This window comes from Tursiops truncatus, chromosome 3 (genome assembly GCF_011762595.2).
Source record: "Tursiops truncatus isolate mTurTru1 chromosome 3, mTurTru1.mat.Y, whole genome shotgun sequence".
NCBI lineage: Eukaryota > Metazoa > Chordata > Mammalia > Artiodactyla > Delphinidae > Tursiops > Tursiops truncatus.
Genome location: NC_047036.1, coordinates 131,642,089 through 131,657,047, shown reverse-complemented (window position 1 = coordinate 131,657,047; position 14,959 = coordinate 131,642,089). Strand labels below are relative to the sequence as shown.

Genomic DNA, 14,959 nt, shown 5'->3' with positions numbered 1-14,959 from the left:
GCGGATTCGAGACCTGTTTTGTAACAAAGACCTTTCTGCAATGGTGGACATGTTTTCTATCTGCTCTGATGATGATGGTGGCTACTAACCCCATGTAGCTATTGACTGTGTGCGACACGGCTCGTGTGACTCAGGAACTGAATTTTTCATGTGACTTAATTTTAATACCATATTAGACAATCAGTTCTAGACAAAGTATTTACAAAGCCACTCTAAACTTAGAAATTCTAACTAGTGACACAGGCAACCCAACTGACTTAAAACTTCATATTCATGACTGTGTCTCTTTCTACAGTCTGAATAAGGTCATGTCTGCTGTGGAAGGACTGATCCTTAAGTTCACAGTGGTAATATGCCTCTTAGGATTCAGAACTTCTCTCCTATTATTGCTTAATGCCTCAGTAAGAGTGCAGAAATCCCCAAGATGTGGTCACAACTTCCGATTTCTGAGAGCCATTCAGAGTTCACAGCTGCATGACCCAAAATACCTAAAAATTCCACGTGTGAGCAGCTAAGTGTGACGGAAAAAGACAGAAATACTTTCAGGGAGATTTTCTGACATAATTTTTCTCAATTCTAGAATCACAAAAAAAAATGAATTTTTTTTTTTAGTACCAATAAGTGATCATTCACTGTATTTTCCCAAGGAAAAGAAGGGGAAGGGAAAAGGGTCAGCATGTGTGTTACAAAATGATAGCAAATGGGAAAGGAAGTATCTGGCACAGCAAAATCAACCATCAAATAAACACTGCCCAGATGGGGTCGCCAAAGCCCAAGGGGGCTCAGCCTCCTGCAGTAATGAGGGGAAGGGATGAGGGAAAGGTACATGCTTTTCTACCCTCCCTCCTTCCCCATAAATTCAAGATTTCACACAAAGCTTTGGTTTCTAGCAGTAAACATGGAATTACATTCGTCCATCTCCTATTAAACAATCTTGCGGCCACTTCAACTTAAGTTTCTTGCACCTGCATATAAGTTCCTGAGTGACTTGCCTAAACATTCATCTTTCCTTTCGTGGTCTCCCAACCCCACTTTCTACATGGAAGGCCCCTTCATTGCTCCTCTCTACCCTAGGATTAGAGATTAAAGTAGGTTTTAATCCATCCAAAGACAGCAGTCTGTTTGGCAGGATCACATCATGGCTCAGGAGACTGGGAATAAGGGATGGAGAGTTCTTAGCTTCTTCAGGATTTTTGCACAAGTCATTTAACCACAGACACCCCACAAATTAAACGTACAGGTATATGGACTATTTTGGGGGGGCACAAAGGGGGAAAGGAGAGGGGGTAGGAATCCAGTTTTTAGGACAGAAGATCTTGTTTGAAATGGGAAACAGGGGAAGGGGAACACAGAAGAAAGTGTGGTTCAAGACCTCCCACTTCAAGAAGGGGGGCCCCCAAGCTTATGTTTCAGATCTTTTTGGCTGGTATAGACCCTTTGTCAAAGATGCTTTGGCTGTTTTTCTCAATATAAAAAGAAGTTTGTAAACAATAAAATCCCAAAAGAACATGCAGAAGACCAACTCATTATATTTACGCAAACTAGGCCACCTAGCAACCACCAAATCAGCTACCTGTGAAGTCCTACGAAGCCCAGACAAATACAATAACTAGAGGGGGGCAGCAATTGGGGGAGACAAGAACCCAGGATCAGACACACATCACCCAATGCATTCTATTGCATTTGCCCCATTACAACACAGTGAGGTAGGTTTGCAGTGATCTCACAGCACGTAAACGACACCCGCTTTTCTCCTTTAGCTACCATGACACTAATCACTGCTGCAGCAGGGCAGGATACTGGCTCTGGGAACCACCAAGAAGCCATCGCTGATGGTCTCTCTGGAAGCTGATGTTCTCTCAGAATTGTTAAAGATTAAGGATCTTATCCTTGTTTCATACATCCATCTCTGGGCAGCTCAAGATGGGTACAGAGGAATCGTTCTTAAAACCTGTCCTTATCAGCTCACAGTTTTTACAAAAACATACACAATACACCCTGTTGTGTGTGTTAGGCCTAGCCCAATCCAGTGAAGGATGGACCTGGTATGTAAAGTGAGTCCTGTGCCCTGGGATTAGAGGTCCGGAACAGGAATCCTTTATCACACATACAGATGACCTCGGCCTAATCTTGGCTTCCCCTCTCTGCACCTTTCACCTGGCCCAGCCTCTCCTAACCTCTCTGTACCACCTTTTCCTGTTCAGGCCAATTTCCAATCTTTCAGTAGAAGGAGACCAAGTCATGAGGCAACCCAGTTAAAACCTAGTCTCCCATGAAACACTGAAGGTGGAGGGGTTTCAAGAGGACACTATGGCAGAAAAGCCAGCTCTAGTTGGCAAAAATGAGGAGTTCAATAGGCTATACGCTCCAAATAGTTGTTCTCTCTGGTGATACAGCAACAGAAAGTATTCTTGCTGTGCAGACCTGGAGCTGCTGCCGACTTATCCCTGAGATTGCTCATGTACCTGAGAACACAGTGCAGGAATGAGGGCCTTAGATTAAAATACACAAAAATACAAAACCAGAATATTTATATTATGAAAAAAAAAGTTAAAATGCACAAGATACGTCATTCGCACACAGCTAGTGCAGTTGGCATCCTGGAGAAAGTGGGACCCAAGGTACAGTCATCCAAGGGAGCAAATAAATAAAATTGCATTGGCCCAGAATGGGGTGGGAGTGGGCTTAGAAGCAGCAGGTCTGCAGCTGTTCCTCAACCCCCCTTTTGCCTGTCATCACAACCCATTGCTTGGGACAGTTCTCAGCACTCTGTCCCAGGAGGGGGTTATGAGGAGACAGGATGCGGAAAACCCTGCCTTACCCCTGAGATATTTCCTCCTACAGAAGGTAGTGGCTTGTGGGTTGGGTCCATCAATCTGGTCTCATGCTTAATCTTTTCACTCTGGCATGGGAAATATTATTCCATATACTTCTTGAAGAGTAAAACAACTTCCCTATCCAGGCCACTTTCAAAAGCTGGAGATTCTGGGGGTGGAGACTCAGATAAAGCATGCAGGAAGGGTTACCCCCAAAGCCCTCACGTGCATTTGGATAGAGCATGATTGGAGTTTCTTTGCCTCACCCCTTCCCTCCACCAAGAGGGAAGAGGGGGTGATGCTGTAGACCCCGGCCTGAGATATACGGCAGTGCCAGCTGCCCCCTACCCACCCTGTCCCCCCTTTCTCCACTCTGCCGATCGATGCCTGTTCCTCAAAACTTCCTGATCACACACGGATAGCCCCCACCCACTGTGGCTCAATTCTGGGCCTCGGGGAGCATGGCAGGGCTGTGGATCTCTTCTTCCTCCTGCCGAAAGCAGGCTGGCTTTCCCTGGGAGCTGGGAGCTTGCTGGGCCTTCAGCGGACGCGAGGCTACCATACGGTTGATGCTCTGGCAGAAGTGCCCCTTCTTGGGCTGGGGTGGCCGTTTGCATTCCTTGGCATGATGGCCTAGACCTCCGCAGTTGCAGCAGCTATCTCCCTTTGATCTGCGTTTCTGCGTGTTCTTCCCTTTGGGCCGCCTCTCGCTCCCAATGCAGGACATCCCACCAGGGCCGGTGACTCGGATAGATTCCAGGCCTTTGGCAGACTTCTTAAAGGTGAACTCCACGGCCTCACCCTCCTTCAGGCTCCGGAAGCCCTCCATGTTCAGCTTACTCTGGTGCACAAAGACATCCACTGGGGGCTCGAGTGCGACCCCCGTGCAGGCAGTCATGGACAGGAAGCCGAATCCCATGCGCACGTTGAAGCACTTGCAGATGCCGGCTCTGCGCAGCAGCTGCGGCTCCTCGTCCGCCCGGGCCGCGTTCTCCTGCGCCTCCTCCGGCCACCTGCAAACTGCTGGTCTGACACAGAGCTCATGGTAGTCGGCTGAGTCCGCGCGGCCCCGGGCCCCTGGTCGGTGGGCTGCTGGCCCCAGAGAAGTCCGGAGGCAAAGGGCAAAAAATGAATTTTGAGTGTATGAAAAGGATAGCAAGTGGGAAAGGTCATGAATGTTATCCAAATAGGCTAACGTTGCATAGTGTTATTTATAATTAGCACTCAAGTTTCCCAGTGTGACCTCTCAAGAGTGTCTACAATTTGCATCCTGTTGAACTCGACTAGGGTCAGCACCCCACTCTCCTCCTTCCCCACCCTGTCCTTTCTCTCCAGAGGCTGGGCTCTCAACAACGGAAGCACAGTGTCTGAGGCATCCCATCAGAGTTTAACACCCATGCTTCCAGGCTACAGTCACCACTCAAAAGGGTTTCTCCATCCTTTAAGACTCAACGCAAGGAGTCTTCCAAGGCCTTTTAGCTTTAGCTAATTTCTTCTTTCACACTCCCTTAAAAGATTTGTCATTTGGGGGGACGTAGTATTTTTTCTTCCTAGTAAATTATGATCTATTAAAGTAGAGGATTTTCTTTATTATAATCTTTAATGACCAGACAAACCAGTGTACTGCATAGTGTGCTTAATACCAATTGAACTGCAGCAAATGTGCCCAATAAATTGTACAAATTTGTAACAAGCTTGGTTCATAGCATTTTGCAGCGATTATAAGGACCAAAATCATCCTTGAGGATCTGCATTCTTGCAAAAGGTATAAAACACAGTAAGCTTCAAACGAAACAGGACATGACAGAGCTGTATCCCAGGACTATTCATGGAACAGAGTGGATTTCTGTCCTTTGTTTTTCTGCATTACAATGTTCATGCCGGCTTAAAAAATAACATTTTTGGCCATTTTTCAGTTTGATGAATTTGAGCTAATGGATGAAAAAGTGACTGTCAGAGACAGAGCACTGAGAGATGGAAAGCACAGTGTTCTCAATATGAAAAGCCTTTCCAAGTGACGCTGGCATCCGAGCTGAAGCAAATGCTACTCACACACACAACATATTCATTAACAGTGTTGAGTGAAAAGTATAACTAAAGCCAATAATATCATTTGCTCCCATTTGCTGAGCAAATCTGTATATTAACTAGGATGGTGTCTCCTGCTTCTCTTCTATTTCACACTCCTGACTCATGTAATTAAAATATAGCAGGCCATTGATACACAGGAAGGAGTGTCTGTAATAAAAATACCTTTTCATAATCAAATTTAAGCACTCATCTTATTTATGATCTGTCTACTTTAATAAATCTATTAATACTTCATTTTAAAAGCCATATAAAGCTCTATTAACCCATCTTTACACACTTTAATTTAAAGTGACGGGCTATTCATAATTATTTTTCCATTCATTTATTCAATAAATATTCTAAATATCTACTACATGCTAAGCAACATATTTAAAGCTGTGGATATAAAAATGAATAGTTTAAGGTTACAGTCCCTGTAGGGGAAACAGACAGGAAAATAAAATAACGCCATACTGCACGTCCCCCCGCTGCAGGGCACCAGGTACAGCAAATACAAAAGAAGGAGTCTTCACCTTAACCTGGGAGGACTTCTGAGAAAACATAAGAAATAAGAGAAAAGCTTAAAAAGGGCAATGTTTATCAAAGATCAAGTGCAGGTGTGATTTTCAAGTGAATTTCTGACCTAGCGGGAGGGAAGTTCTGGCCTGGCTGCTCAACGAACAGGACTCTGACTCCATGACTTTGCCCACTCAGGTCACAGCTGATAAGGCATCTCACATGACATATAAGCAAGTACAATGTGGTGTGCACAATCTGCTGAGCCAGTGCAGTTCCCTCTCTGGGATTTCACCTGGGTAACAACAGACTGGGGCAGGGAGCTGAAGGGGAAAGTCATTACAGAGAAAAGGTCAAAGGCACATGCGTGTTGAAGATGCGACGAAGCAGGAAACCTGAATAAACACAGGAGGTAACTGGTAGCACCACAAAGGTAGAGGGATCTTGGTCTGCCAACAGAAACAAATGTTCCAGGGCAAGACCAAGGCCACGTGGTCCAGGAAAGCCAGAAGGTGGGCATCCCCAGAGCTGCCTTTGGTTCCTGACAGTGAGGCTGTGAGGTCCACTCATGCACCCAGAAGACCCCCTTTCCTGTTCCCTCTGCATGTGTATCCTCACTCCCCTCTACTTGAGTTAGTTTGACTGGGTAACGGTTCCTTGAGCCTTCTCCAAACAGATGGTGTATTAGTGTTCTGAGTTATGGAACACACCGCCCATTCTCCCTGGCTTTTACTGTTTTACAATGTGTCCAATTTACAAATATTAGAATGCCTTCCTCTGACCCTCAGTGGATCTTTATCTTACTTTTGGGTAAATAAATCATGTTTTAGACATTGCACTGAACAAATTCAACTTGTCTTCGTGAAAAATAGCACTTGGAAAATGGGCAACACAGTGTACTGATTAAGAGCGTGGGCTTGCGGCTTCTCTGGTGGCGCAGTGGTTGAGAGTCCGCCTGCCGATGCAGGGGACACGGGTTCGTGCCCCGGTCCGGAAAGATCGCACATGCCGTGGAGCGGCTGGGCCCGTGAGCCAAGGCTGCTGAGCCTGTGTGTCTGGAGCCTGTGCTCCGCAACGGGAGAGGCCACAACAGTGAGAGGCCCGCGTACCGCAGAAAAATAAAAAAAAAAAGAGCATGGGCTCAAGAGCCAGACTCCCTGCGACTCTATCCCAGCTTCATCACTCACTAACGGCGTGACCTTGGACAAGTTACTGCACTTCGTGGAGCCTCCTACTCCCCATCTGTAAAATATGGGTAACAGTGGTACCTACCTCATAGGGGTTTTATGGGGATTATACAGAAAAATTTTAAAATTCTGTACAAGTTTTTATTAAACAAGTGGACATTCATTTCTTAAATAATCACAAATACAGTGGTTTGAATTTTGTAATTTAGATGAATGGCAAGAGAAAGAGAAGTTAGGGGATCTATTAAACACAGGTATAGCTAGCTATAATTTATCAAGGACCTATCATGTGCCCAGCACTGACCGAGTACTTGACATCCATCATCTCATGAATGTGGTCTGCACAAAACTGTCAAATGTGTTTGACAATTCACAAACACACATTGAAAGCCGACTGCATACCAGGCACTGGGTCATGCCTACAAAGATGAATAGAACGTAATCCCTGCTCCTGAGAAGTTCCCGGCATGGCTGGAGCGCTGAAGCTGGGTCAGGCAACCTCACATCTACTTTGGTTCAATCATCTGCAAAATGAGGATGTGTGAGCAAGTGACTCCTTAGGTTCCTACTTCATCTAATGATGAATAATTTCACACTCACTGGACTAAGAGATCATGCCACCTATTGAAAATCCCCAAGCCTTTTAAGTTTTTCCACTCAGTGACCACTTGTGCTAAATGAGAGTGTAGACGATCAATACTGCAGTGTTTGGGGAGGTCTTCTGAGGCCAAGGTATCTGGATTGGGCTGCTGGAATGCTCTGTCAGAAGCATCAGCCCTCTAGAGAGTGAGATCTCACATGGTCAAGGCGAAATTCAAAAGACAAAACTGTAGTGTTCAAACAGGAAGATGCCTTGCAGTCCTCAAGGACACCTGCTTCAATGCATTCATTTCTTTACTGAGCCCCAGAGGGAAAAGGTGATGTCGTTCATGGCCCACTAGGTGTCCAGTTCCTTGACACTTGTCCTAGGGCTTTCTGCACTGCCCAACAATATGTCACACAGATTAATAAACCAGGCTTCACACTCAGACTGCTTGGATTCAAATCCCTACTCTTCCACTTTTTAGCTTTGTGATCCCAAATCCAGTTATTGAGCCTCTCTCCTCCCTGTGAAGTTGCTATCTAGCCACTGAAGGATTAAGTTACATAATACTTATAACTTGCTATGGCATAGAGTCTGGTGCAAAATGAGCCTTCAGTAAATGATGATGATGGTGGTGATGGTGATGATGATAATGGCAAGCACTAACATAAGGCACTTACTGTGTGCCAAGCTCCATTTCTAAGCACTTTACATGCATCACCTCATTTACTCTTCATAACAATCCTATGAACAGGTAGGTATTGCTATTACTCCCAGTATATTGCAGCACAGAGAGGTTGTGAAATTTGCCAAAGTAAGTAGCAGAACCTAGATGTGTACCTAGAGCATGCGTCCAGAGTCTGAGCCCCTAACCACTGCCATGTGGTATGGGGTCTCCCATGACTTTCTGTCGCCGGCACAGACTCTTCCTACGGGTGAGTGGCTGCTATACGTACACCCCTAACGTGCATTAACTCATGGAGTCTACACACCAACCTATGCCACAGATAGTATTATTAAGTTTATATTAAATATTTACATAAACATAACAAGGGGCTAAAACAAAAGGTGAAGGCCGTGAAGGGAGAGGGGCATCGGCTGTAGTGCAAAGAGAACTGAGTTAAGGACTGAAAAGCCAGCACTACTGCAAACTACTCCAGGCAGGAAATGTCAGTGGATGTCTCGGCTGGGAGGGAAATGTGTGATCGGAGGACACAGGGTGGGTAACGAAGATGATGAACCATTCTGGCAGCTTCAGAGTTTTGTTGAAAAGCCAGGTCATTGTAGCAGTTAGCAGGAGCAGGTAAAGTGTGGTGGAAAGGGATGGGCTTTGAAGTCAAGCACCCGTTCTTTGACTTACTAGCTCTGTTTTCTCGGAAGCCACTCAACTTCTCTGAGCCTTGGGTTTTATTCTACTAAAATGGAGATTATAATACCTAATTTGTAGGGTTGTTTGGAAAATTAAAAGAGAGATCTTTTAACTGCCAAGCACAGTGACTGGCACAGAACACACTTAATAAATTCTAGTCCTCTTGTAAAGTACAGTGTGTGATAAACTAGGACAGGTTAACCTACAGGTGTTTATAACACAGGTAAACCAAACACTCCTTCAAGTAGGGAAAAATAATAGAGAAGAGTAGGAGAGAATAATGCTGTCCTGCTTAATAATGAACACCATAATAATCTGCTGAAAGCAGAGGAGAGAAAATTAATTTTTCTTCTGATTTACATTTGGGACAAAGAAAACTTGGTTGGATGTTTTTCCAGATTGTTATAATGTAAGGACTCTTCCAGCATATACCCCTGGGGATGGCAGAAAATGTAAGTCTGACAGAAAAGAAAATTCTGGATGTCCGATCTTGGATAAATTGCCAAGTCCTCAGAAACACTTCCAGATGATGTCACTGTCTTGGTTTGTCATTACTCAGAGGGTTTGATTACAGTGTGAGATTTTCCAAATTATCAAACATTCCAAGTGTACAAAACAATCACCGTTTCCTATTGACAATCCCTGCATAAAGTGCTTAACTGTTGTCACATTGATTTCCTATGTTCGTTCACCCCACCATCACCAATGTAACATTGGTTAATACCTCATTCTTTCCCAAGATCTTCACTATCAGTAAATTATTATTTGTGGAAAAGAATTATAATTCTAAAAGAATGTGTATTATACTGTAATTGACAGAGAATATGCTTTTAACGTACAGGGAAAGACCAATTTTCTGACCCTTCAGCTCTATTTGCTTCAAAGCATTACTGCTATAAAGCACCAATTATGGATAACCATGGTATTATTCTCACTTTAGTAAGTAGTTGGTTTCGTAAAGCTTTAAGAACTCTCAACTTTGGCAATCAATTTAGTTAACTACAGGAAATGGCCTATTTCATAGAGATTATGACCTTAATATCATATTGTTCCCCAAGCTCCCATACATTCAGAGTGAACTGTCACTCAGTATACATTTACATAGACCTCTCACTATTAAGCCTGACAGATAAAGCACACTCGAGAAGCCATATCTGTATCATATCACGGTTGTCAGGGTTTGACTTCATATTCTCCACCACATCCACCCTCAGTTCTTTTGGGTTCTATAAATTAACTTTACCCCAAACTAGCTAAAAACAAAAAGAGCCCCAAACAGGGAATTAGGGGGATTCACGAGTCCCAGCTAAGTTCCAGTGGGAAGGGAATGAATCCTATCCTGTTTTATTTTGGTCCTACCATCCAACCATCTCACCAGCCAGAACCCAGGGGTATTCCAGAGTGTCTTCCAAACTCTCAACTCTTATATCCAAGCAGTAGTTGAGGTGTGTTACTTCCATCTTTTAAATGTTTTTTGAATCTTTACTCTCCATTCTACTGCCCTAACTTCAGTCTTCTCCTATTTTATATTACAATACAGAAGATTTTATACTTTAAAGCTTTTGAAATACAAAATAAAAACATCACAGAACATGCATATCGACAAAAGACAACTATGGTCCCTTGGATTTAAGACCAAACAGACTCAGGACACCTTTTAGAGGCCCAAACTCTGAGAAACTTTCTCCATTATATTGCATCCTCATCTGAGCAAGTATCTAGACTACAAATCTGATCACATCTTTCTCTCTCTGCTGCTTAAAATACTTCCCTGAAGTTTGCTTGTCTATAAAGTAAGTCCAAGTTCAAAAAGTGTTTACCTACTCTGATTCAGAAGTAGAAGCTGACGTGCTCCAATAGTCTAGAACATATTATCTTAGACCCCTACAATCCCATGGAAATTGTTCCTATATCATCTTCCAAACTTAATATTGTAATACAGAAGCTTAGTTTCCTAGAGTTTACTGCAATATTAAAAAGTGAGCCATTCTCCATCATTAAAAAGCCTACCAATAATAAATGCTGCAGAGAGTGTGGAGAAAAGGAAACCCTGCTACACTGTGGGTGGGAATGTAAGCTGGTACAGACACTATGGAGAACAGTATGGAGGTCCAGCAAAAAATTAAAAATAGGGTCATCATATGATCCAGCTACTCCTGGGCATATATCCAGACAAAACTATAAGTCAAAAAGATACGTGTGCCCCTATGTTCATAGCAGCACTATTTAAAATAGCTAAGACATGGAAACAACCTAAATGTCCACTGACAGATGAATGGATAAATAAGATGTACATATATACAATGGAATACTACCAAACCTTAGAAAAGAATGAAAGAATGTCATTTGCAGCAACATGGATGGATCTAGAGATTATAATACTAAGTGAAGTCAGAAAGAGAAAGACAAATACCATATATTATCACTTATATGTGGAATCTAAAATATGACGGAAATGAACCTATCTATGAAACAGAAAAAGACTCACAGACGTAGAGAACAGACTTGTGGTTGTCAAGGGGAAGGGAGTCGGGGACGGATGGACTGGAGTTAGCAGATGCAAACTAGTATAAACAGAATGTATATAGAATGGATACAAAACAAGGTCCTACTGTATAGCATAGGGAACTATATTCATATCCTGTGATAAACCACAATGGAAAAGAATATAAAAAAGAACATATATATATATATATATATATATATATGTATAACTGAATCTCTTTGCTCTACTGAAGAAATTAACACAACAGTGTAAATCAACCATACTTCAATAAAAAAAAATCAGCCATTCTGATGCATTGTTTCTAACCATGGTTTACAGAATCCTCAGGAGTCAAGTACCAACAGCACCTCCCATGAGTGATGAATGGAGGCCCACGGAAAAGAGATGCAGCCCTTGCTATTCTCAAAGTTCACTCTGCCTGGGAAGCACACATAAAAAGTATTATCTGGAGTGATCATTATAATAATAAATACATTAATGGGGCTACAGAAGCATGAAGGAGGGGTTGTACCAGGCACAAAAGATGGAGAAAAGCAGCCCAAGAAGAAGAAATGGCCTGAGTAAAGGCAAGAAAGTCTATCTATGCACAGGGTGTTAAGGATAAAAATCAACTTTATAATTCAGGAAAGGCATATATTTGGATTTTCTATTCTATTTTGAATTTTCACATGAAAACTTTACTCTTAATTGTGTTATAGTCACGTTTCCTTATCAAACAGGAGTTCTTTTTACTGCCAATGTAATTACTTAACGTCTGCCATCACAAGAGGAAAAGCAAGTGTTCTCAGGGCAGTAGATTACTGCCCACTATGCCATCACTAATAAGAGAAATTATAATATTTGTACTGTTATAATCTCCAGAAATGCTCTAGGGAAAAACCTCAGAGTAACTCCAGAAATCATTTTGCCAGGATTTTCTTTTCATTTGAACTTCAACAAGTAAATGTCCAATCTGTAGAGTGGTCCTAAGTGCAAGAAATTCTTCAAAGAAGCATAACCACAAATTCTTTTAAAAAAATGTAACATGGCTACACTCTCGTTTCCATCCTACCCAAGCAGTAGGAAAGAGAACTGCCATCCTGAAAATGGAGGAAATGCCCCATGAGCCATAGTAATGAGCTACCAGGTGGAAACAGACAGTGAAAATTCTTAGATAATCCCCAAAGACTAATTTTACTCTGATGTTTCAATCCCTACCTCACAAAAACTTTCTTAATCACCATTAAAATTTGGAAAAACTTACTACTTTGGACTCTATCACATCTTTCTCCTTGGATTATTTACTCCAAGTACTCATAAGCTACAGATTACAGAAACACAGTTATCAAAATAGAAGGAAAGCATACACGATGGATCATAAAGGAAGGAAAATGCCGCAAAAGTGGATTACCAGCCTCTGAAGAATTGAGATCTAAAAGAAGTCAATCCCCACATGTAATCTGAACAGCAATGTTTTTTCACCAAGATACCAGCGTACAGGTTATTTGAATCCTATTGCCATCACTTTCCACATTTCTTTTTCTTGCCCCATGCTTTCCCTTCCCCCAAGGAAAGCTAAAGAAAACCATGTGGTTTTACTTACAATCGTGAAGTTCATGACTTTGAGAATCCAGATGGTCATGGCCAAGTTCACCAGTATTAAAATCATCAGGAGTAGGACAAAGAAATACAGGCATCTTTTCCGCCAGCCATAAATCCCCACTTTGTATACCTGTGGTCCCTCGGAGCTGGGCATGGTGCTCCGGTGGTGGGTGTACTGTTCCTGAGGCATCTGAAATAAATGAGGTGAGAGAGAAGCACTCACATTAAACTGCTCAGAGAGAGAGGGGAAAAAAAAAAAAAGAATGGAAAAAAATCAACTGATGAAGAGATATGACTGACTGCTGTCTATATGTTTCCAACCTCCTGACAACTCTAAAAAAATCTGCTTCCCCTGGACAAAAGTGGCTCCTCTGGAGGCTTGCATGAGCTCTCCCGTTTCACACAGACATCTCTCATGATATGCACTGAGACAGCCACATATATATATCACAGGAGGAGAGGGACCCGTAGGAAGTCATTTTCCAAATGATTCTTAGAATTCCAACATCTTTGTGAGGGAGACAAAGTCCTCAGGGTGAAATTTAGAATTCACCTGAGAAAATAAATTAACCCCAGCAGTTCTTCATGGTGGTATAATACTACTACTTAGCAACTGATTTGGGGGAGGGGGGAGGTAAAATTATCTCAGATGCAATCATTCTGTATTGCCAAAAAGTTAGTGGCAAAAGTAACAAATCTGATCTTCCCTCCATTCCAGAGTTCAAAGGGGTGCTGATGGGCACATAGATTAAGCCTCACTTGACTCAGGGATCTTCAAAAGGTGATAGATAGCCTGTGCTTAAATGCTTCCCTTGACAGAGATCTCACTACCCTTTTCAAGTGGTCCTTATGAGTTAGACAATTCTAATTGTTATCAACACATTTATTTTATAAACATAAAAGAGGCTCAAAGTCAAGCAAGGTGTGAACGTGCCTTCCAGGAGCTTGCAGGCTAACGGGGAGAACAAACTAGTTAAACAGTGATAATAGCAGAGTGAGATAAATTAGAAAAAAAATCTGCCAATATTAAGTAATATTCGAATCCCCTTTAAAGTAAGGAAGCTTTCCCAAACCCCCGCTGTTGACACAAATTATCTTTATACTGGCACTGCTAATTAGGGACCAACACAAATCTAAGTAAACTTATCACTTCTATAAAATTCTCCAACCAAAACAAATTTTAAAATTAAATACAAACAAAGCTGCCAACGCGTATCGTTCAAAGTGGGAAATAACTGACTACTGAGAAGAATGATGACTTGCAAAACTAAACAGCGTAATGTGGTACCAAGGCCTTTAGCACAGCATCTTCTGAGCACAGCATCCCTCCTCTGCCGTGAGCCAGGTGACAACATGGCCTCTACTGCTTTCCTCTTTTCAAATGACTGCACAAGCTTTATTTTGGGATTTTTACTTCACTTGGCCCTCACGTAGGCAGACTGCATTCTCTAGGAATGAGGTCTGTCTCTGCTTATTTTCATCTTAGTCAATAGCACTTACATTAGTGATATATGGTGCCAGAGGGACCATGGTGACAAACAAAATGTAGGCCCTAAAATCATACCCTTGGTTATGAGGTCATCTTCCAGATGGTTCAGAATATACTTATTGTACGGTTTTTAGATAAGCACTAAAATGCACACATAAAATCTAAAACTTCCCCAGAGGACTCATGGCCTTTAGGCATCAGTGGAATTCCATTTGAAAAACCAAGTAAATTCTTACTTAAGGTCAACTCAAATGCTCAGTGAAGATCTACATACATCTATGTCATTGTAAACACTCCCCTAGCACCAAAATCAGGCCCTAATATGAGTATGTGTTCGAACATATGTGAGTGGAATGAATACGTGAAAAAAATGAATGCATAAATGATGAATGAATGAATGATTTCCCATCCACTATGAAATCTGCTGCCATCTGGGTGTGTACAAAAGGCCAAGCCAAACACCAGGGGGAACTTCTTGTTTGTATTCTTGCAAATTTCCACTTCAGTCTCCCAAAGCCCTGGCTTCCCAACCAAGCACTGAGCTTCACACTATGAAGGGATCTCAGTTGTATTACTCAGCCCCTTACAATTCTGCAGACCAGAGCTGTGTTGTAACAACACGGGAACACAGCAATGTCATCTCTCACTGACCTTTTCACACACCAAGATCAATAAGAAGGGAAAATAAATGTCTTACTAGTCTGAAGGAAATTAGGCCTTTCTTTTCCATTAAATCATATTCTGTAAATTAAGGAAATAATCACAAAATCTTAGAATCCTATCTGCAAAGTCCTTTGACTCTAATCAATTAATTCTATGAGTCAGCTGACTTAAGACTAGAG

General features: G+C 42.3%; 1 protein-coding gene and 1 pseudogene across 3 annotated transcripts in view; both read right to left on the bottom strand.

Annotated features, from left to right (window-relative positions):
* SGCD (sarcoglycan delta) overlaps positions 1-14,959 on the bottom strand; it is a 409,144-nt gene that overhangs the window by 374,184 nt on the left and 20,001 nt on the right. For all 3 annotated transcript variants that reach the window (XM_019924818.3, XM_073802750.1, XM_073802751.1), the window contains one exon: positions 12,630-12,818. In XM_019924818.3, coding sequence (XP_019780377.1) covers positions 12,630-12,818 — 189 coding nt within the window. The remainder of the gene's footprint in view (positions 1-12,629; positions 12,819-14,959) is intronic.
* LOC109548207 (protein lin-28 homolog A pseudogene) lies at positions 3,181-3,860 on the bottom strand (annotated as a pseudogene).